This window comes from Hemiscyllium ocellatum, chromosome 48 (assembly GCF_020745735.1).
Source record: "Hemiscyllium ocellatum isolate sHemOce1 chromosome 48, sHemOce1.pat.X.cur, whole genome shotgun sequence".
Lineage (NCBI taxonomy): Eukaryota > Metazoa > Chordata > Chondrichthyes > Orectolobiformes > Hemiscylliidae > Hemiscyllium > Hemiscyllium ocellatum.
In genome coordinates, this window is record NC_083448.1 from 6,019,489 (window position 1) to 6,042,519 (window position 23,031).

Below are 23,031 nucleotides of genomic sequence, written 5' to 3' on the forward strand. Positions count from 1 at the left end.
AGGCAGAGAATGGGCATAAAGGCATCTTTATCAGAAGAGACGCTGGGAACTAGGGAGTGTTGGGACCACAACTATTCATGTTCTATGTGAATGATGCACAGGAAAGAATGGAGGACATTGTTGCGAGGCTTGTAGAAGGCCAGGTAGTGTTGAGGAAGCAGAGAGGCTGCAGAAGGACTTGGACAGGTGAGGAGAGTGGGCAGAAAAAGTGGCAGATGGAGGGCAATGAGGGAAAGTATGAGGTTATGCAGTTTGGAAGGAAGAAGAGACATGGAGAAATTAGGCAATGGGGAAAGGCTTCAGAATTGTGAAGCACAAAGAGATTGGGAGTGTGAGTTCCAGATTTCCTTCTAGTTACATATCTGTTCAGTTCATACTTTAGAAGTGCAGAATTAGCATTTGTTTTTGAGACTGAGAAAACAAAAGCAGGAGTGCACTGCTGAGTCTGCACAAGGCTTTGGTCAGAATGCATTTGGAACATTGAGTGGTTTTCTGCCTTGTATCGCAGGAAGGAGTTGATGGCCTTAGACAGGAACTAGAGATGGTTAACAAGAATGATCCTGGAAGTGACGGTCGTGTTATATGAGGACTTTGGCTGTGTACTCAATGGAGTTTAGAATCATGTTGGAGGAGCTGAGGAAATATACAGAATAGTGAGAGGCCTGAATGAAGTGGACAAGGAGACGATGGTTGCATTCGTGTGGGAGAAGGGACGTCCCTTCAGAATTGAGAGGAGAGGGAATTTCTTCAGCCAGAGAGTGGTTGACCCCTTTCCACTGAGGGTGGTGGAGGCTGTCGGTGAATGGAGTGAAGATAGGAGGTGCATGAGGAAGGGGATCAAGGGTTGAAGGAGAATGGTGCTGAGAGATAGGTCAGGCAGAAGAGTTTCTGAGCTATAGCTTATGGTCTTTCCAAAAGAAAGAAAATGTCCAACTGAAAAATGATTAACAGTGGCCCCTTCCTTAAAGGAAAACAATGCTATGCTAACGTAGCTTTTGTTTTAATGTGAATAGCTGAGGTAAGGTGTGTCTTAGTTGTGTTGAGGATCCTGCTCCCCTTCCCCTTTTAAGAGCCACTGCGTTGGGTGTTGTTTACTCTGCACACTCATCCGCCCTTGAACCTTGGTGCTATCCCCGCCTCTCTCTGACCAGGAGTGGCCAGTATGGGAAAGGCGGCTCGCTGAGTGGCCGAACCCGCTGCCAGTCAGTCAAGGGACTCGCTTCTGGATTGGATGATCCGTCTGTCGGTCATCGCAGAGGGGGCGGTCGAAGCTGTCCATCGGCGGCAGCGGCTATCCATCAGCGGCGGGGGTCGCGGATTGGTCGACGAAGCGAGTCGGGTTGTTCGTTGCTGCCAGACCCCACCCCCCCCACCCCGTCAGGAGGGCGGGGTCAAGGCGAGCCCGCCCAGCCTGCCGGGAAGATGGCGGCGGTGGACCGGAGCTTGCGCTTGGCGCTGGCCGCCCTGTGGGCTGTGGCGGCCGGGCAGCCGGACGGCGGCGGCGGCGAGGTGGAGGTGCGTGGGGTCCGGCTCGAGAGCGGCGGCGGAGAAGGAGGAGGAATCGGGCAGGTGCGGATGGCGGGCGGCGCCATCGAAGCCGGCGCCGGGGCCCGTTTCCAGCTGAGGGTGTTCGGCGCGCGCCTGGCGGCCGACAGTTGGCCCTGGTTGGCCTTGAGCCGCGAGCGCGAGTGCGGCAGCCGCGGCCTCGCGACCGACTGGCTGCAGCTGGGCGCCAACCAATCGGACGGCTCGGTGCTGGTGAGCGTGCGGGCCGGCCGGCGGGCGGGCCGTTACTACCTGTGCGCCCTGGTGCAGCGCGAGGGGCCCCTGTGGCGGCCCCCCGGCGGCTGGGAGACCCCGCTGGACATCCGGCCGCCGCCGCCCTCGGTGTGGGGCCAGGTGCTGGTGCTGGCCCTGCTGCTGCTCGCCTCGGCGCTCCTCCACCTGCTGCGCCTCAGCGTGCTGTGGCTGGAGCCGCCGGAGCTGCGCATCATCCGCCACTGCGGCACCGAGGCGGAGAAGCGGCGGGCCGACTCGCTGGAGCCCCTGCGGCGGCGGGGCAACCTGGTGCTGTGCTCCCTGGTGCTGGGCAACGTGCTGGCCAGCTCGTGCCTGGCGGTGCTGCTGCACCAGGCGCTGGGTGCCCTCCTGCCCGCCGTGCTGGTCTGTGCCGCCCTGCTCTTCCTCCTGGGTGAGGTGGTGCCCTATGCCATCTGCTCGCGGTACGGCTTCGCCGTGGCCTCCCGCACCACCTGGCTGACCCGCCTGCTGGTGGTGCTCGCCTCGCCGCTGGCCCTGCCCATCACCCTGCTCCTGGACTATGCCCTGCGCCAGGACGTCAGCACCTGCTACGTCCGCGAGAAGATCCTGGACATGCTGCGCTCCACCGACCCCTACAGCGAGTTTGTCAAGGAGGAGTTCAGCCGCGGCACGCTGAGGACCAAAGTTGTGGAGGACATCATGACCAGCTTGAAGGACTGCTTCATGCTCAGCGCTGAAGCCGTGCTCGACTTCAGCACCATGTCCGAAATTATGCAGTGTGGCTACACCAGGATCCCGGTTTACGAGGAGGAGCGATCCAACATTGTGGACATGGTCTATGTCAAAGACTTGGCCATGGTCGACCCAGAGGACTGCACTCCTTTGAACACCATCATCAAATTCTACAACCACCCCCTGCATTTTGTGTTCAATGACACCAAGTTGGACGCTGTCCTGGAAGAGTTTAAGAAAGGTGATTGTTTGTCGCTCGCAGAATCTGTTCCACTGTGCGAAAGGAAATGTTAATTTGCACGATGCTTTGTGGAGAGCCTTCGAACGAGGTGTGCTTATCGTGACTTGAACTTTTTTGACTTGCCTGCAGATCTTCTCTTGCCACCATTTTTTCTTTCCCACTATAATCCAAAGCACTGACTATTTAGGCCCCTCAGAATGTGTTTTTATCATAGAGTCAATCCCATTAATCCAACCAGTCAATGCCCGAGTATAATCACAAACTAAACTAGTTCCATCTGCCTGTTCCTGGCCTATATCTTTCCAAAGCTTTCCTATTCATGTATCTATCCAAATGTACAAAGAACATGAGTCGCATATACATTGTTCTTTGTTCTATCTAAATGTCTTTTAACTGCTGTAATTGTGTCCGCATCCGTCACGACCTCAGGAAGCTCAATGTATATGTGACTCATCCTCTGTTTAAAAAAAAATGGACTTGTCTTTTTTAAATCTCTTTGGTCTCACCTTCAAAATGTGCCCCTTGGTCTCGAAATTGAGCATCTCAGGGAAAAGACGATTACAGTTAGCTCTATGGAGACAGTAAGGACTGCACATGTTGGAAGCCAGAGTCAATAAATGCAGAGCTGGAGGAACACAGCGGGTCAGAAACCATTGGAGGAGCAGGAAAGTCAACGTTTTGGGCTGGGACCGTTTATCAGACCTGATGAAGGGTCCCTGCCTGAAGATTTGGCTTTCCTGCTCCTCTGATGCTGTCTGATCTACTGTGCTTCTCCAGCTCCACATCTGTTGACTTTACCATTAACCTCTATCTCTACTTCACATTATTTTATAAACTCCTATTAGACTGCCTCTTGATCTCCTATACTCCAGTGAAAAATGTCCCAGCCTGTCTAGCCTTCGTTTATAACTCAACCCCTCCGTACTCAGCATCGTCCTGGCAAATTTCTGCTGAACCTTCTCCAGCTTAATAATATCCTTGCTATAACTGTGCAACCAGAACTGTACACAATATTGCAGAAGAGGCTTCACCAATATCGTGTAGAACCTCAACATGACTTCCCAACTGTTATCCTCAAAGCACTGAACAATAAAGGCAAGCATGCCAAATGCCTTTTTCACCACCCTGTCAATATGTGACACAAACTGCACCCGAGTGCTCTCTATGCTACAGCATCACCCAAAACCCTACCGTTAATTGTATAAGCCCTACCCTTGTTTATTTACCAAAATGCAATACCTTGCATTTATCTAGATTGAGCTCCTTCTGCCATTTTTCAGCCCATTGCCCCATTTGATTGCATGCCTAAGTTTTGTCCCTCTCCCAGATTCTGACTTCTCTGGTCCTATTTCACTATCTGTACAGGTGCTGCTGTTCATTAATGGGATCACCAACACAGTTCTCAAACTGCAGCTGGGCAAGTTGACAAAGCTTTTTTTAAAAACCAGAGCACACAACATCTCAGGTTTTAGCTTTGGAGGTGCAGGTGTTGGACTGGGGTGGACAAAGTTTAAGAATCATACAACACCAGGTTATAGTCCCAGGTTTATTTGGAAGCACTAGCTTTCCGAGTCTGCTCCTTCGGGTGGTTGTGGAGTGTAAGCTTACGATCTTATACTCCGCAACCAGTTGATGAAGGAGCAGTGTTCCAAAAGCCAGTCCTTCCAAATAACCCTGTTGGACTATAACCTGGTGTTGTGTGATTTTTAACTCAGGTTTTAGAAATAGAGTAGGAAAGCGAGGGATGTTGTGTTGAATCTGTAAAAATCATAGTCAATTCTGGGTATACTACTCAAGGAAGGAGAGGCCTTTTTGCTTTCCAGTCTTGCCTAATTTCCCTTGAACTGAGTCACTTGCCTGACTATTTCAGAGGGCCGTGCAGAGTCCATTGCATTGCTGTAGATCTGGAGTTGCATGTAAGCCAGACACATTTTTTTACATCAATTGGTAATAACTGTCAAGAGTCACTCTGGCTTTATTTTTTGCATTTAAATTCTGCAACAGACGTATTTCTAATATTTGAGGGAATCAAGGGTGACTGGGAAAGGACAGCAAAGTGGAGTTTAGGGTTATTAAATAAGCCAGAATGATCTCGTCCAATGGCAGAGCAGATTTGATTGGTTGAATAGATTGTTCCATTCCTCCATCCTATGATATGCATTTAGGTGCAGGAGCTGCAATTATTCTTGCACCGCAGAGGAGGAGTGTCAATTGCAGTTCTCCAAATTGTCAGTGTCTTTAACAAAACAGAGAAAATGTTTTCAGCCTCTGGAGGGTCAGTAATCGCAGTGCATAAAGTTTCAGTTTCAAACGAACCAAAGGCAATACAAGAGTTTGTTTTGAATACAGTGGGTTGTGATTTTGAATGCAGGACCTGAAAGGGTGATGTTGGCAGATTCAGTGGTAACTTGAAAATGTATATGACGTGGAGTGTGGGGAAATTCCTTTGAAAGACCACGATGGGCGGAATGACCACCATCTGGTCGCTCAGTGATGCTTATTCTGGTGGTTGACATGAAGCCACCAAGTTCGATAACTCAAAAGATTTGGTGCCAGTTGTTAACACTTGGCTGTGTGTCTGTCAGCACTCATTGACACAAATTGCCTTATCCTACTTCATCACTCGGGGGCTAGGTCCCAGCCAAGGGCACAGTTGACTCCTGGTACCTATTCTGTGAAATCCACTGCAGTGGTTCAGCAGGATTGGAGTAGTTTCACATCAATTATCTGAGAGCTGAGTTGTGTTTAATAATACCTGTATAACAGCAAGAGTTAGCAGGCAGCTTTTTGGTAATGAATTGTTGTCTGTATTTATAAATATCAGAGCTTGGTGTGGCATATCGTTGAAAAGTTTCTGCTTTAAGATATAGAGAGGCATCACATTTGCTTTCTGGATCATTCTAGCATATCCTGTTTGAATTCATTGTGAGCAGAAGCACAATTATGGTTTTACTTTCCATCATCCATTTGACCAACGTTTTTTTTTTGAGAACAACGACTTCATTTTTCCAGGAATTAATGCTCCCTTTCCCATTTCCTCACTGATTAGCCAGGATCCAGATTTCTATCAGGAGCTTGAGTATAGATTGTTGATACATTAATTTCAAACTTTCCCTTCAGTGATTGCCTGAAGAACCAGCTGGATGTTGTATTCCACTTTTGGCTTAATACACAAGCATCCCGCTGCCAAAGCATGCAACTGAACCCTCGCCTCACCAGTCCAGGACTTTACCTGGCAAGTTAAATTAAAAAGGGATAAAATGCCCAGCAGGGTAGTGAGCAACTTGAACTCAAGGCTGAGAGCAAACAGGTCTACCACTTTAAGTGAGGGTGTACAAAAAGCAGAACATTTCCTGCACAGTCACCATTCAACCTGCTGTGTTTGCACCATTCTGTATAAGTAATTCAGTCATTAACATTTTTCCACCTCACCATAATGGTGCACTTGGTTCTTTTTCAAATTGAGTCGAATTCTAATTTCCTTTTAGTATACCTCAACAGAACCTACCTCCACTGTGTTCTGAGGCCCTGCATTGTAGATTGTAATCACTTATTGTATGAGCACACATTTCCTCATATCATTTTTGCAATACTTTAAATGTGTGTCGCTCCCTTCTGACCCTTGCTTAAGTGGGAACACCTCCTGATCCGTCTGGACCTCTGTAGATTTTAAATCAAATCTACAGTTCTGAGAAACACTTTTTTAGCAGTGGCTTCGATAAGTCCCAGCTGGACAGTGTCTGATTCTGGTGCCGCATTTTCAGAGAGACGTTTAAGCCTTGGCAAGGGAACAGAGGACAATTACAAGAATGATAGAAATGGTGGGGGTGCTTTCATTTTGCAGAAAGACTTGAGATGGTGGGCTCTCTTTAGAGCAGAGGTGGTGAACATAGAACATTACAGTGCAGTACAGGCCCCTCTGCCCTCAAAATTGTGCTGACATGTGAAACCCATCGAACCGACACAATTCCATTCTTGATCGTATGTTTATCCAATGACCATTGAAATGCCCATAAAGTTGGCGAGTCCACTACTGTTACAGGCAGGGCGTTCCACACCCCTACTCCTCTCTGAGTAAATAACCTATCTTTGATATCTGCCCTATATCTATCACCCCTCAATTTAAAGCTATGTCCCCTTGTGCTAGCCATCACCATCTAAGGAAAAAGGCTCTCACTGTCCAACCTATCTAATCCTCGGATCAACCTGTATGTCTCTAAGTTGCCTCTTAACCTTCTCTAATGAAAACAGCCTCAAATTCCTCAGCCTTTCTTCATAAGACCTTCCCTGCATACCAGGCAACATCCTGGTAAATCTCCTCTGCATTCTTTCCAATGCTTGCTATAATGCAGCAACCTGAACTGTCCTCCAAATGCGGCTGCACCAGAGTTTTGTACAGCTGCAACATGACCCCAAAACTCAATCCCTGTACCAGTATAAGTGAATACACCGTATGCCTTCATAACGATCCTCTCAACCTGGGTGGCAACTTTCAGGGGCCTGTATACGTTGGACACTGAATCTCTCTGCTCATCCACACTACCAAACACCTTACCATGAACCCATTTCTGTATTCATGTTTCTCCTTCCAAAGTGAATCATCTCACACTTGTCTGCATTAAACTCTCAGCCCAGCCCTGCAGCTTATCTACGTACCTCTGTCACCTGCAAAATCCTTCCGCACTATCCACAAGTCTACCGACTTTAGTGTCATCTGCAAATTTCCTTCTGCACCCTCATCCAGGTCATGTATAAAAATGACAAACAGCATTGGCCCCTGCTTTTCTGCACCTCTGTTCAATCTCCCTGCACAAAAATCTGAGCAGTTTTAATAAAAATAGAAAAGGATAAACTTGTCCCACTGACAGGAGGGTTGATTGCACATGGTTGGATGAAGATTTAGGGTAATTTGAAAAGTAACATTTTGGATTCATGGTTAGTGGTACAGTGAGATGTTATAATCTAGAATTAACTGCCTCAGAGGGTTCTGGATTTATTTGTTACTTCTGTAAACGCAGTCAGATACTTGAAAAGCAACTTGAAGTTTGCAAGGTTATTGGTGGAACTTCAGATGAGTGGGATGAACAGAATTGTTCTTTTGAAGAGCTCTCCCAGGCATGATGGCCTGAATGTTGTACTTCGAGGCTGTAAGATTCGCTGCTTCCATGTGATGATGTGAATTAGTAGTAGAGCTTCTGGCTTTTTGAACCTGCTCCACCACTCAATAAAACAAACTCCAAGAAAGTGCTGGTAATGTCACTGAACGAGTAATCCAGAGGCTGACTGAAAATTAATTCAGTTAGTTAACTTAATGAATAAAACTAGTCTTGAAGAAGGTACAACAACTGACTGTGGGTAGTTGTAAAATCCCATCTGGATCACTCATGCCATTTAGGGAGGGAAGTTTGCCCCCCTTAATCGGTCTGGCTCGTATGATTCCAGAACAGTGTTCCCTGCAAACTGTCAGCTGCTCTGATGTTCCATGCACGGCATTTGATGTTGGCGCTCTGAATGCAGTTTGACTTCCAATTCCGGAAGTCAGTGGCGTGCATGTGCCTCGGAGGCCTGAGCAGTCAGTGAGAAAGTGTCGTGGGAATGCAACTCCCGGCACTCAGCAATAGAATTTACTCTTTACAGTCCTCTGACATAGTCCAGTAAACCACACGGGTGAAGGACAATTGGAGAATGGGCAATGAATGCTGGCCTTTCCAGTGGCACCCTCATCTGATTGAAGAATAAAGAAACAAAGTAAACGTGTTGGCTGATCTGATTGCGCCCTCGACTCCACTTTGCAACCTCCTCCCTAATACCTTGGACTCCCCTGTCAGTCCAGAATCTGCCTTAAACATATTCAGTGACTCTGCTTTTACTGCTCTCCAGGCTCTCCCCTCTTCTTGAATGGGAGACCTTTAATTTGTAAACGCTGCCCTTTAATTTTAGTCTCTCCCTCAGCTTTTTCATGCTTGCAGATCATCAGAGTGGGAGGGGGCGAGCAGCAAGGAAAGGAAGCCTGTGAAAAAGGCTTGAATCCAAGTTGGTTTGGCTGACTTGGTTGTTGTGTTTTATCACCTAAACTTGTTCAGAGGTTATAACAGTGTTGTGTTCATGTTGTTTTGAGGCAAATCCCAAATGGCAATGGTCCAGAAGGTGAACAACGAAGGAGATGGTGATCCTTTCTACGAGGTACTTGGTTTAGTGACACTTGGGGATGTCATCGAAGAAATCATCAAATCTGAGATCCTCGACGAATCAGATAATAGTAAGTTGAAACTTGAGGAGCTTACAGTCATAGAGATGGACAGCGTGGAAACAGACCCTTCGGTCCAACCTGTCCATGCTGACCAGATATCCCAATCCAATCTGGTCCCACCTGCCAGCACCCGGCCCATATTCCTTCCTATTCATATACCCATCCAAATGCCTCTTAAGTGTTGCAATTGTACCAGCCCCCATCACTTCATCTGGCAGCTCATTCCATACACGTACCACCCTCTGCGTGAAAAAGTTGCCCCTTAGGTCTCTTTTATATCTTTCCCCTCTCACCCTAAACCTACGCCCTCTAGTTCTGGACTCCCTGACCCCAAGGAAAAGACTTTGCCGATTTACCCTATCCATGCCCCTCATAATTTTGTTAACCTCTATAAGGTCACCCCTCAGCCTCTGACGCTCCAGGGAAAACAGCCCCAGCCTGTTCAGCCTCTCCCTGTAGCTCAGATCGTCCCATCCTGGCAACATCCTTGTAAATCTTTTCTGAACCCTTTCAAGTTTCACAACATCTTTCCGATAGGAAGGAGACCAGAATTGCATGCAAAATTCCAACAGTGGCCTAACCAATGTCCTGTACAGCTGCAACATGACCTCCCAACCCCTGTACTCAATACTCTGACCCATAAAGGAAAGCACACCAAACGCTGCCTTCACTATCCTATCTACCTGCGACTCCACTGGTCTCTTTGTTCAGCAACACTCCCTAGGATATTACCATTAAGTATTAGTCCTGCTAAGATTTGCTTTCCCAAAACGTAACACCTTGCATTTATCTAAATTAAACTCTATCTACCACTTCTCAGCCCCTTGGCCCGTCTGGGCCAGATCCTGTTGTAATCTGAGGTAACCCTCTTCGCTGTCCACTGCACCTCTAATTTTGGTGTCATCTGCAAACGTACTTACGTGCCACTTATTCTCGCATCCAAATCATTTATGTAAATGCCAAAATGTAGAGTACCCAGCACCGATCCTTGTGGCACTCCACTGATCAGAGGCCTGATGGCTTTTACAATTCCGGGTCATCGCACCAATTCCCTTCTCAGGATTATTCAGCATTTCGGTACAGGGACTGACCATTCTGTCTTAGCAACCTGGTGCCAATGTTTATGTTCCAAATAAATGCCCTCCCTCTCTTTTTCTCACCCACTCAACATATCCTTTTTCTGTCTGTTTTGTTGATCTATCTTGCCTTTAAATGCATCTCTGCTGTTGATCTCAAATTTTCCCTGTGTCTTGGCACATTCCAACCATTTCTCTTGAATTCCCGATTGGATTTCTTAGTGAATATAATTGATTTAAGGCTGCTGATTCTGGTGTTGCCTGCTTTTGGAAATTTTCCTGTATCAGCCCACTCAAAATCACCTGCGATCTTAAAGAACTCAATCAAACAGGAGCCCCCTTTTCCTCACGTATATGACTTCTCAGTTCTTGGACTATTAGAGTACATTTTTTGCCTTTTGGTGCCTCCCAAATTCTTTTCGATAGCACAGACCCTACTTGTGCCATTTAACCAAGGTTATATACCTGATTAATATGACTTGCTGCTTTACCTGTGATTAAAATGTAACACTGGTGTTGATTCACTATTAAGGACTTGCTGTAAGCACAGGGTGGATCAATTTCCTTCTGCTACTTCGTTGTGAAATAAAAGAAAAATTGATGTTCATTCATGGGAGACAAGTGCTCCTGGCAAGACAGGCATTTTTTGCTCTCGTTCCCCTTGAGAAGGTGCAGGGGAAACCACTACCTTGAAGACTCTTCACCTAATTTTTACAGCGCAATGGTCAGCCATTTGGCCCACTAAGACAACCCTGGTTCTCTGAATCAGCCTGTCTCTGTGTGTCATTCCCCGTCTTCTCCCTATTATCCTCCCCGGTTTTCCTTTCTAAATGACTGTATCGTTCCTTCCAGAAAGCCCCAGTTGAGCCTGCATTCTGCAGTAGCATTTTCCGATCCTGGCCACTTGTGAAAAAGGGTTTTCCTCGATCGTTTTGTTAGTTACCTCAGGGAGTTGGTTAGCTCAGTTGGCTGGATGGCTGCTTTGTGATACAGAGCAATGCCGAGAGAGTGGTTTCATTTCCTGCACTGGCTGATATTACCATGAAGGACTCACCTTTTCAACCTCTTCCCCTCGCCTAAGCATTGTGACCCTCAGGTTAAATCACTACCAGTCATGTCTTTCTAATGGTAGCATAATGTTTCTTAAAAGACAGGTGAACCACATTGGTTTTGAATGATAGCTGATAGTTACCAATTTCAGTGCAAGTCTATCATTCCTTAAATGTGGACAGCATTCGCTATTCCAGATGTGGTCTCATCAAAGCCCTGTATGTTTTGTAGCCTGACTTTGTTGATTCCAGTCCATTAGCAATGAAGGCTAAAATGCCATTTGCCTTTGCAATTGATCACTGTACCTGCTAAATAATGTTCTGCCTTTTGAGAGAGCGCCACCTAGCTTCAGACTTCTTGACGGAGGACACAGAAACCAGTTAGACAGCATTGTCACTCTATGCAGTAATATTGATTTCTTCCCAGCAGGGGCATGAGAAATCAAAGCTGAGAAAAGACCCTTTAGAGTACAAATCCCTCTTGTTGTTTCTTTCACAATATCTCGTTCCCAACTGTTGTGCTTCTCCAACAATGTTGTGCTCCCTCAGTCCTCCCCCTCTGATGTAGTGCTTCTGCAGTACAGGTATTGCATCTCCAACAGTGCAGAGTACTGATCATCTAAGTTATGGAGAGTAGTCTTCCGGCACATGCTGGAAGATGCAAGTGAGCTTCATGATGCTTTTTTCGTTGCAGTCTCACTCGAAGAATGATTTACATTTCAAATGGGGAATGACCTGTGCTACTTTGCTGAGATGGTGGCGGAGGATTGAATTGAAGCCAGTTGTGTAAGTGAGTCAAAGAATCTCAATCAGAGATGACAGTTGTTTTTTCAAATTTCCTGTTCCTTTTACAGTGGAGAATAAGGTGAAGAAAAAGCCTGCTCCCATCAGCACTTCTATTGAACGCAAGAAGGAAGATGTCTCGTTTTTTAAGGTGCCTGATATCGATCTAAAGGGAAAGATTTCACCCCAGCTTTTACTAGCAACTCAGCGTTTCTTATCCAGAGGTAGGGAGACAGTTACTGCTGGGGAAAAGGCTGGGGTTGTGAGAGGGATGGTAGACGCTAAGTGTCTTTGGTTCCTCTCCAAAATGTGACTTGTAATGTGCAATATTTTTCTGAAGAGAGAGAAAACCGTGAGTTTGAAGCTACTAAGTTGACAGACTCTTGGTTTTAGCTTGGTGAAAGTGGTTAGGGGAGGTCAGTGCTGCACTGAAATTTAGAGTGCAATCTAATGTTGGCTGACAGTTTTAAGACGGAAATCTTGCATGGCTGAATTTGGACTCTTTGTGTGTTTCTAGGGAGCACTGGGACGGGTTAACCCTAGAGTGTAGTACTAGAGGGAAGGTGGCTATAACTGAGTGGGAACTGGGGTAAGGAATGAATTATGTATGGACTAAAGTATATTGTGTGATCTTCCTCCCACTTTAATGCAGAAGTCTTGAATAATAGTAGCAACGTTGATGTATCGTCATTCAGACTGTGCCAACATGATTTTGTATTTAAATACTAAGATGCATAATGAGCCATTTACTGATGGAGAAACAGCCCAGGGGCTGCCTTTGGGTGTTCATGTGGGATTATAAAATCACAGAGTCTGTTTTCTTCACACCACTCTCCACCCCACCCCCAAGGAAAGAATCCCAACGACATTAACTTTCAGCTACTCTGAAGTACATCACTCCGGTACGATAGTATAGCTGAGCGGGTTACTTTTGAGCTTGTTGCTATACTGCTATAACGACCGCAGGTTGTGTTTGCAGAAGTGGAGTTATTCAGCCCCTCGCGGGTCTCTGAGAGCGTTCTTCTCCATCTACTCAAACACCCCAGTGTCAACCAGGAGGTGAAGTTCAATGAAAATCACAAGATGGCTCCGGAGCATTACCTGTACCAGCGGAATCAGCCAGTTGACTACTTCATTCTGGTGTTGCAGGTACGTGTTCATTCTGATGCTTCTGCTGGACACGAAATCCCTGCCTTTTTGACTTTCACTTGGGGGTGCCCCTTCACCCGAGTCATTTGGATATATTTCAAGGGAAACTGGACAGGTAGCTGTGAGTAAAGGGAATTGAAGGTTGCATGAATAGAAGAGGGGAGGAAAGCTAAGAGGAGACCCAAGGAGCAGATGGTGAAGTAGTGCTCATATCACTGCACTAGAGATCCAGAAGCCCAGGTGAATACGTTGGGATTGCAGAGTCCAATCCTACTTGTCAGGCATTTAAATTTGGTGAATTGACAAAACCTGAAATCTAAAGCTCATGGCGATCGTTACAACTGTGATAAATTATTGTTAAAAACCCATCTGGTTCTCTGATGTCCTTTTACGGAAGGAAATCTACCAAGGAATGCATGGTGACTACTCTTCATGTGATTCCAAACCACAATCGTGTATTTGGCTGCAAACTCCCCTCTGAAATGGCCAAGTAAGCCTGTCATTTCCAGGACCTTTGGGGATACCAGTAACACGCATGTCCCATGGAAGAATGTGCTATATGCAAAACTGTGATTAACTGTGTTAATCCAGAAACATGCAGCCACACGCTTCCAGACATGCTGCATCATTGCATGCAGTCTCATCGATGCCATGCAGAAAGGCTTGTGCATGATATTGAAATGGGGTTCAGCAGGGGAGTGAGGATGGAGGAGGAGGGGACATCCTGTTTAAACCTGAACCCTGATCTACATTTGGTGTTGGGTTGGCACAAAGTTGTGAAGTTTGACTTTAATAATGAAAATGTTACTGTTCATCAGAGGACTTGTAACACTTGGGGAGAAAAGGGCAACAGAGGTGCAGGGACTCTGCCTTGAAAACTTTGGGCTCTGATATTTACAATGCCTGTGGAGAACTTTGCCTGAAGTATAAAGTCAGACTCTGCCCACTTTACTGTACTGTCATGCTGCCACTCTGTTCAGAGGTGTCACTGCAAAAAGCTGGCCTGACACTTCAATGCACTGCTTCACTGTTGTTGGGGGTGCCACCTTTCACGTGAACCATTCACTGTAGGTAGATTGGCAAGGCAGCCCTGATGGTCCTGACTTGTTCTGGAAAGGGCTGGAGGGACCAAATGGCCGAATCCTGCTCTTATTTGCTTCTGTCTCAAGGCACTATTTCAAAGAAGAACAAAGTCATTCTCCCAGTGTCCTGGTTGATATGCACACCCGAAACAATGTTACTTAGAAAGAGTCGATATGGTTCTTAATGCAGTGCTGTTTGTGGGAACTTGCTGTGTGTAAATTGGCTGCAGCAGTTCTGTCACAACAAAACATGTCAAATATTTGTCAACAGTAGAGCATATTACAGACTTTGTTGGTGAAGATATATAGCTGAATCCTGATGACTCAGCATGGTTGTTCTGTGACATGGCTCATGTTAGTAATATTGCAATCTTTTTACTTCTTAACACCATGGAACCTTTTTTCAATATTTCTCTTGCTTTTATTCTTCAGATGTGTCTTATGTCAACATCTGCCTTTGCTGTGCTATGCAAAGTGTTGTCACATTCTTGTTACAATGAGTAACAATGCATTGTAAATCTGCTCTTGAAAACAGGGACGAGTGGAGGTGGAGATAGGCAAAGAGGGTTTGAAGTTCGAAAACGGAGCCTTCACCTACTATGGTGTCTCTGCACTAACCATCCCATCCTCTGGTAGGAATTTACATTTTGCTTGTTTCTATTTGTTCTCCACAGTCCTGGCAAACTTTACTTCAGCATTTCACTGATGTGTATGCAAACAGCTTGAATGTGATTAAGAACTGTTATCCACATTGATTCTTTGCAGTGTTAGCAAGAGGATGGTGATAGTTGTTGGAAGGGATAAGGGTGAAAGTGAAAAGTGCTGTGGTGTACCTGTCCTTGATGTAGGCACCAAGGAGAGAGCTTTGCTCTGTATCTAACAGCACATGTCCAGGCAATATTGGGGTCAGTGTAGAGGCAGATGAAAGGAGCAGAGGGGATATTACTCTGTATTTAGCTCTCTGTGGTTCCTGTCCTGGGAGTGTTTGATATGGACAGTGTGGAGGTAGCGTTACTGCTTTCCACTGTACCTGACTACGCAGTGTTAGATGGGAACAATGTCAAAGTCGCTTTAGTTTCATATTAAAGGAGTAGAGGCAGCTTTACTCTGTATCTAAACATGTGCTGTCCCTGTCCTTGGGGTTGTTTGCTGGGAACAATGTGGACAGAGCTTTTATTTCAGCTGAAGAGTAGAGGTTGCTTGACTTGCCACTTAACCCTGTACTGTACCTGTTTGATGGGGACAGTGAAGAGAGAACTTTACTCTGTCTCTAACCCTGTGCTGTCCCTGTCCTATGGATGTTTAATGAGGTCAACCTTGAGGCTGTTTTACTTGCAGTTTCAAAGAAATAGGAGGAGCTTTGCTATCACTTTAAAAGAGTAGAGGAAGTTTTATTGGGTCTGACTCCTTGCTGACCATGGAGAGTTTGCTCGGACCAATGTTCAGGAAACTTTACCTTCAGTATAAAAAACCAGAGGAAGCTTTACTCTACCGAACCCCACGCTGTCCGTGTATGGGAGTGTTTGATGGGAGCTTTACTTTCAATTGAGTAGAGTCGAGGGAAGTGTACTGTGTCCAATCCTGTGCTGTCCCTGTCCTGGGAGCTGTTCATGGGGACATTGTGGAGGCAGCTTTACTTGCAGTTTAAAAGCATTGAGGGAGTGTTTGGCTGTGATAGTGTCGTGGAAGCTTTTCTACTTCAGTTTCAAACAGTAGAGGAAAGTTTACGCTGAATCCTTACGCTGTGTTGTACCTGAAACAGAAACGGGAATTGCTGGAGAAACTCCACAGGTTTGGCAGCGCCTGTGAAAAGGAAATAAGAGTTAACGCTTCTTCCCGTCCTTTACGTGTTTTATGAGGGTGGTGCAGTGGATACATTGCTCTACCTAATTCAGCGGTATACCTGTCCTGAGAGTGTTTGATGGAATGATGGTCTGAGCTGTACAATCTTATCATTATTTCCAGTGCCTGTGTTTTTAGAGCACATTCTCCTGGCTAACTACAATTGTATTTAACTCTGCAGATCCATTGCTTGTGGACATTTTATCTCTTGTCTATGAAATGCTGTCACTGATAGCTAAGCACACCAGGTGTGTGACATTTTTACACTGCAATTGACCGACATCAATTATAAATGCAGTGTTGTTTAGAATGGAAAGATAAAGATAATCTTGAATATTTTATTTTAAACTGGAATTAAATTTCATCAGCATGCATGGCCCATTTGACTCCTGCACTCTGCTTCCATGACACCTAGTCTTAACTTGCTGTGCATTGTCGAGAGAAAGGGCCTGTGTGCTTGTTGAAGTTGTTACAGGATCTCTTCAGCTTCTCTGCTGTTCACAACTGTAGTGCTCATTTAACTATGCTTTTCTCAGTCCACCAGTCACCGGTCTCGAATGTGAAGTGGAGTCGGCGAGACCTGTTCTCCAAGGATCTCCTGGAATCTGGGGAGAGTGCAAACCTTTCCATGTACTGCCCTGATTACACTGTGAGAGCACTAAACGACCTTCAGGTTCTCAAGGTAATGTTGCAGCTAGGAAAGATAAGGAAAAGGGAAAAGTACCGAATGAAACAAAAGTGGAAAATGTTGTGGTTATGTAATGGAGTTTGGTGGAGAGACATAGATGGTCAGTTGTCATCTAACAGCAGAGAAACAAGTCAGATTTCTGGTTAAACTCCCCTGTCTGAGGAGTTCTTTCTCATTTTACATACATTTCCACTTGTAGAGTTATAGATGGTTTTAAACGGTGTCTTCATATACTTTATGACACACTATATAGGAATAGTGCGGACTTGTATCCAAGTCTTCTGGCTCAAAACATGGACATTACTGTGGAGCTCTTTGTTTTTGAATTCACTATGAAGTCTGCATCTTTTTGGAATGGAGTTTGCGTTGCAAGTATTAATTGGAGCAACGTGCTAACTTTGCCCCTCTACCTGCCACTGTTAAGAAAGGGCATATACAGACTCTGTTTTGTTTCCCTTCAGGTTACTCGGCTGCAGTATTTAAATGCGATTATGGCCTCGAGAATACACAATTCTTCACTGTCGCCAGATACATTTGAACTCAAAGTGATTCCCAGCAGTCAAGCAAAGTTGCTCAAAGACCAAAACTCCTCCAGAAGTGAGTGGTTTGTTTTGATGCGGTGGCCTTCATAGTTTGGAGGCCGATCAAAAGAGGCTTCATTCCTGGAATGAAGGGTTGACTAATGAAGATTGGCTAAACAGGTCAGGCCTTCATTCATTAGGGTTTAAAAAAATGAGAACTGAACCTATTGAAACATTGAAGATTCTGAGGGGGCTTGACTGGGTAGGTGGTGAGAGAAAACCCCCGTGAGTGGGGGCAGACTCAGGGACATGGTGAGAGAAAGAGGGGATATTGGTTTAAAATTGAGATGTGAACGAATTTAATCTCATGAGGAAAAGGCAGGGAAGTGGCCCAAGGCTGACAGCTGGTACAGATGTGACTGACCTGATGGCCTTCTCAAGTGCTGTAACATTGCCATAATTGTAGTTTTGGGGAGTCAGTGCGGACAGGAGTGGGAAGCTAAACCCACTTTCGTGAGTTGGGACTTAGGAGGAAAGATTGAAAACTGGGGCTTTTCAGTTCAGAAAGTACATGTATTGTCACACTATATGACTATCTTTATTTGACACGAGATTGCTATGAAAATGGAAACGTGCGAAGAGGCTGTCAAGCACTAGAGGCAGTGTTGAAAGGAAGAGACTGCTATTGGAAGTGCATGTGTAAACACGAGAAGTAGTTGTGAAGCCACTGGCACCAGAATTAGAGCAGTTTTTTTCAGTCTTATTTGAGGAACAAATTCTAGTCTAAAATAACAATCCCGTCTTGTTTGTACTGTCTTGATCCATTCTTCATATACATTGTCCACTGTAATTTAACTAGCGAGGGGGAAGGCTGAGCATCTAGGGAGTGCTGAAAGTCAATGATGGCAAGCTATTATACATTGCTCTCCACTAAGAGAACACTGTAGTGTACCCCCTAAAGCCTGTTAGATTTCGAAGAAAGAAAGGAAAAATGGAGCAAAAGAGAGAAAAGATCAGAGATGGTTATCCTCTGGGCTATGAGTCGCTGTCAGATAAGCTGCATGACATCTCAAAATTTACTTGGGTTATCTTTGATGAAAGATTGACTTTTGTTTTTTTTCCCCTAATTGTTGTTGTCAGGTACCAGCAGAAGTAAACCACAAAGCGAAGAAGACAGTCCTGAGAGGGATGATGGTGTCTAACCTACGAGAATTTGCAACGGTATTTGGCTCTTTGTGTGTCCAAAGCCACACCACTTCAGTAAGCTGCGAATGTACTGTGCTAGTGCCTGGCTGGAGCTATGGCCATCCATTTGCTGGACAAACTAATTTGTTACAAAGTGGGTTTGGGATGGGTTGGAGAAAGGACTTTGTTATTTTTGTAGACCTTGTGCACCAGGAAAAGACTGGCATCTAATGCTAAGACGGCTAACCGTGACTAATTTCTCAGATAGAACTCTTTCTCTGATTTTTAGACTTGGAAGGGTTACAGTTGTTTTAATCAGTTGCAGTACAATAGACAAAAAGGTTTATTATCACACTCTCCCATGAACAACGAGGTCTACTGCAGTTACTTGAAGACTACAGAATGCAGATGTGTTAAAGCAATATTGAATGTGAATATACCACAGTTCGTTTTAAAATTGTTTTTAACCCCCACACTAAGATGAATGCTATTTATAGTAAAACCCTGATTGATGAATTCTCTTGAGTTTCTGGTTGTTAGCTTGCAAGCCTTTCAGTCCATGCAAATCTTCATTTAAGAAGGAGAGAAAGTCTGTGTCTCTGCAGGGAGTTTTACTGTCTCAGGATACATGAAAGTACTTTACACCCATTGAAGTGCTTTTCAAGCATAGTCAGTGGTGTAAGGCTGGCAACGCAGCAGACTGATGCTCACTCAGCAAGATCCTGCAACTGTAACTGCCAAGGCTTGGATAATCTGCTTTGGTGAAGTTGGATGGACAATAATTATTGAGTCTGGACAGCAAGTGGTAAGCAGGGGTGGAATCTCCTTTTTATTTTTGCAGTAGTGCTGACAGACCTTTGACATCCCCCACCTGAGAGAGCAAGATGTGGCCGCTGTTCACTGTTTCATTCAGAAGCTTAGGAGTCCAACTTTACAGCTATGCCCTCAGTACTGGACTGGCTTGTCAGCCTGGATCGTTGTGTGGTTTATGATCTGTGGTTTTTACCTGACTAGGTTTCAATAATGTGACCTGAGCTGCAAGTCACCAACACAGACACTGTCGACTCCCCAGATCTGCTAACTTTAGGGACATGAGATAATATTGAGCTAAGGATGGAGAGATCTGCTCTGCAGTAGTATTCTTTGTGGGCTGGTGAGGCTCTCTTCAGGGCTGCTCGGCAGATTCTTAAACTAAATACAATAGGGGAGCCAAACATCTCAATAACCAGTGCATTCAGGGAACCAGAGGGGAAATTGTTTTAAAAATCAGTTTTGAGATGTAATGATTTCTGCACAACCCTTGCAGGAGAGGCTCTTTGCCACTGACCAGGCACTGTTCATGCTCCAACCAGTGCTTTCATATTTAATCACCTGTCCAGAACTGAATTCCTTATTCAGCTGGTTTGAAATTCTGCATGACTGCCGATCAATTCTTTAGAGATAAGGAAAGGTTAAGCATGAAATAGGATCTTTGGGCCACTAGTTCGTTACATTCAGTAATCTGGACCCGAGATGTATCTTGTGTTCCTTTTGGGTGGAGCTGAATGATCAGCACACATTATCCCTTGACGAGAACTCTAAAAATTACTTGTGTCCAAACTTCTGTTGGCTAGACTGTCTGATCCAAACCCTCTGGATCTTCGTTCATGATCTGTCTGACAGGGCAGGTGCAAGCCTTCAGAGTTGATGCTGTTCTCAGCATCATGGGTGTCTGGAAAGGGAAGGTGAATAAACACGGCTTGGAAGTTCCCCTAGGAAGGAAGGAGATTGCGTTTATATTGTCAGCTCAGAGGCAATTAACAAGCTCCACGGACTGTGAGGCACCTGTGAAATGTCGTTACTGATGCAGTTTTAAAATATACCAGCTGATCCATGTGGAGAAATATCTGGTAAAAACATGAATTGACTCTGAGCATATCTTTTTGAGGGGTAAAACTTGGCCTGAACCTCAGCGAGTGATCTCGCAGCTCTTCAGAATTAACCCACATCCAAGATCTTTTGCATCAACTTGGGAGAATGGATGGGCACCTCTGTTTGTTTGATGACAACTGCGAAGGTGCAACGCTCCTTTCCCGCTGCATTGAAGTGTTGTTCGAGATTATCAGGCTTGAGTTCTCTGGAGTAGCACATGAACTGACAAGCTACCTAAATTCACATTCACCTCTTCCATGACACGGAGGACATGTATGACACGATGATGTTGGAGCAAGTGTTTTCTTCAAATGCTGTATCCTGTACTTGACTTTCTTTGAAAGAAGACCCAGCTCGATGTATTTGGACTTAGAGGCATGCACCTGGTTTGTATCACTGAATACTACAATGTATTGATCCATCATTCAGAGAAGCCTAGACCTACACACTACCGTGTGCTTCAGTTCAAGTTGGGATTGGGTTGCTATATGTAAAGTATTTGTACCACACAAGTGATAGCCAATTACCGTGCCATTGCCATCGCTGAATCCTGTCAAATGTTGTCCTGTGGGTTATCATTGAGCAGAAACTGAACTGGGCTTGTCATTTAAGTATTGTGGTTACAAGAACAGTTCAGAAACTTGGTATTTTGCAAGTGAAATAAACCCTGGAATTGGCCAAGTTATTGTTAAATACCCAAGTGGCTTGCTGATGTTCTTCAGGGTAGGATCTATCTCCCTTACCTGGCCTTCGTGATGTTTGACACTCTTCCCCTCTGAAATGCTTGCAGTGTGCTTCCTTGAAGAAGAAGAGCCCCTGTTGCATGAATTAAAGTGCAATCTTTTAAATGAGAAATAATCTGAGATGGACCGAGAGTTCATTAAAGCCTCAGGCTGGTCACGGAGAGCATTTGTTTTGTAGAATGATTTGATCTTCTAATTTCTGGTGAGCTTTTGACAGTTGTTTCTCTGACTGCCATTACTGAACTGTTCTGAAAGAGGAAACCTAGCTGCAGTAAGAGCTCCAGCTTAATTTGAGTGGTTTTGGTGGACTGCTCGCTCGAAAGAGGCAAATATATTGTTTGGGAGAGGGGAAAGAAGCTGGATTCAACCTTGCTGCAGTAATCCAGGCCAGAGAGAGGGCTGAAATACTGCACTGATCCTTGACTTGTGTCCCTTCATCTCTTGCTCCCAACACGGGGAATTTGAACTCCTGTCTGAAGTCATCGCTGACTTAAACCCTCGAGTGAGAAAGCACCTGGGTGTTTGTGAAGAACTAGCTCTTGATAATCACCTTGGATGGTCACTTGCTGTCTGATATGTTTCTCTGAAGACTTTTGCCATCTTTCCATCATGCATGCAGTGTACTCCTTGGTGAGGGCAGGTGTGTAGACCATGATCAAACCTGCAAATGTGTTGCTGGTCAAAGCACAGCAGGCCAGGCAGCATCTCAGGAATAGAGAATTCGACGTTTCGAGCATAAGCCCTTCATCAGGAATGCTTTTAAATCAGATTTTCTGCTGAATGTGCAAAGTCCACCTGCAGCACGCAAATTGTAAACATGCATACCTGCTCCTTGTCTTTCGTGAGTGTTGGTACAACCAAGAGAAGTTCTGACACAAACCGAGAAGTCGCACGTTCCATCTCCACTTTGTCTTTAGCAAGCTGGCTTCAGGTGGGCTATGTGGTGGGATTGCTACAATCAGCCTCAATTCTCTGGGAAGGGGAATCAGAAATTCACCCGGGCTTCTCATCTCCTGACTGCTTTGAGTGAGTGTGAGGATGCGATATACCTCTGCAGTAAAGTCTCACGCTCAAACAGCCTCACTAAAGAATGGCCAGCCAGATGGGGTGCAAGAAGCTGAGTCTAGCAACTGACAGGAAGGATGGAAACCAAGAAAATGCAAAAATGCAGATCTTGCATGACAGCCTATCACGACCCTCACAGCTGAAAGTAGAACTAGAATGTGATGAGGCACGTCCAGTTATTTTCTTATCTCTCCTTTGCTTTTGATCTGATTCTGTCTGTCTCTTGCTGATCCTTCCCTCTTCTGTTAGTCTGCACTGTTTCACTGTTGCTTGCATTAATAAGCACACTGTCTAAAACTACATCAGAAGTAATTTATAAAAACTCTGTTTTACCAAAGAGTCTAGCAAGAAATGTAAGTGCCAATAATTCAGCCAAAATCAGACTTGTGCTTGTTCAAAACACGGTTGTTTTCCCAGTATATCTACGAGGTTCTGAATCAAGAAGCAATCATCAGGTTTCAGACAAATGATTTTGAGGGTTACTTTGTGCACTTGTATTTTATATACAAACAAATGTATTAAAATTGTGTAGCTTCTGGTACATATTTTTAATCACATTCCAGGTAAATATTTTTTAATCATTGCAATTAAAAGGTACCTCTCATTTGTATGTACATTTATATTGTAATATTGCAGATATATATTTAAGAGAAATGGGTCTGTATTGTGTTGTATTGTACTGATGGAGCTGTTGCGTTAGATTGCAGGTCAGTTTAATAAATTTGTAAAAACTTCAGAGTGAGTGCAGTGTATACTGCAGCGGCACCAGCACCAGCTTGCAGCCTGAATTCACCTCCCTCAAAAACTGCACGATGATCGAGAGTTTGTCTTTTCTTGAAGAGGCTGATGTTTGAAGCTTTGTTCTTTAATCCTTTTATGTCCAGCCCTTTGTGTTGTATGCAGTCGAAGAACTGAATGTACACGCATGCATATTGTATAATTTTTAACTTGTT

The 23,031-nt window shown here is 45.0% G+C and overlaps 1 protein-coding gene across 1 annotated transcript; it reads left to right on the forward strand.

The window, feature by feature from the left end:
• Window positions 1-1,413: 1,413 nt before the first annotated feature.
• On the forward strand, window positions 1,414-22,814 carry LOC132837048 (metal transporter CNNM3). The gene is made up of 8 exons (XM_060856723.1): window positions 1,414-2,734; window positions 8,853-8,993; window positions 11,964-12,116; window positions 12,872-13,041; window positions 14,659-14,755; window positions 16,502-16,647; window positions 17,115-17,250; window positions 18,315-22,814. The coding sequence occupies exons 1-8, from the start codon at window positions 1,423-1,425 to the stop codon at window positions 18,374-18,376; spliced, it is 2,217 nt and encodes a 738-aa protein (XP_060712706.1). The 5' UTR covers window positions 1,414-1,422; the 3' UTR covers window positions 18,377-22,814.
• Window positions 22,815-23,031: the final 217 nt, after the last annotated feature.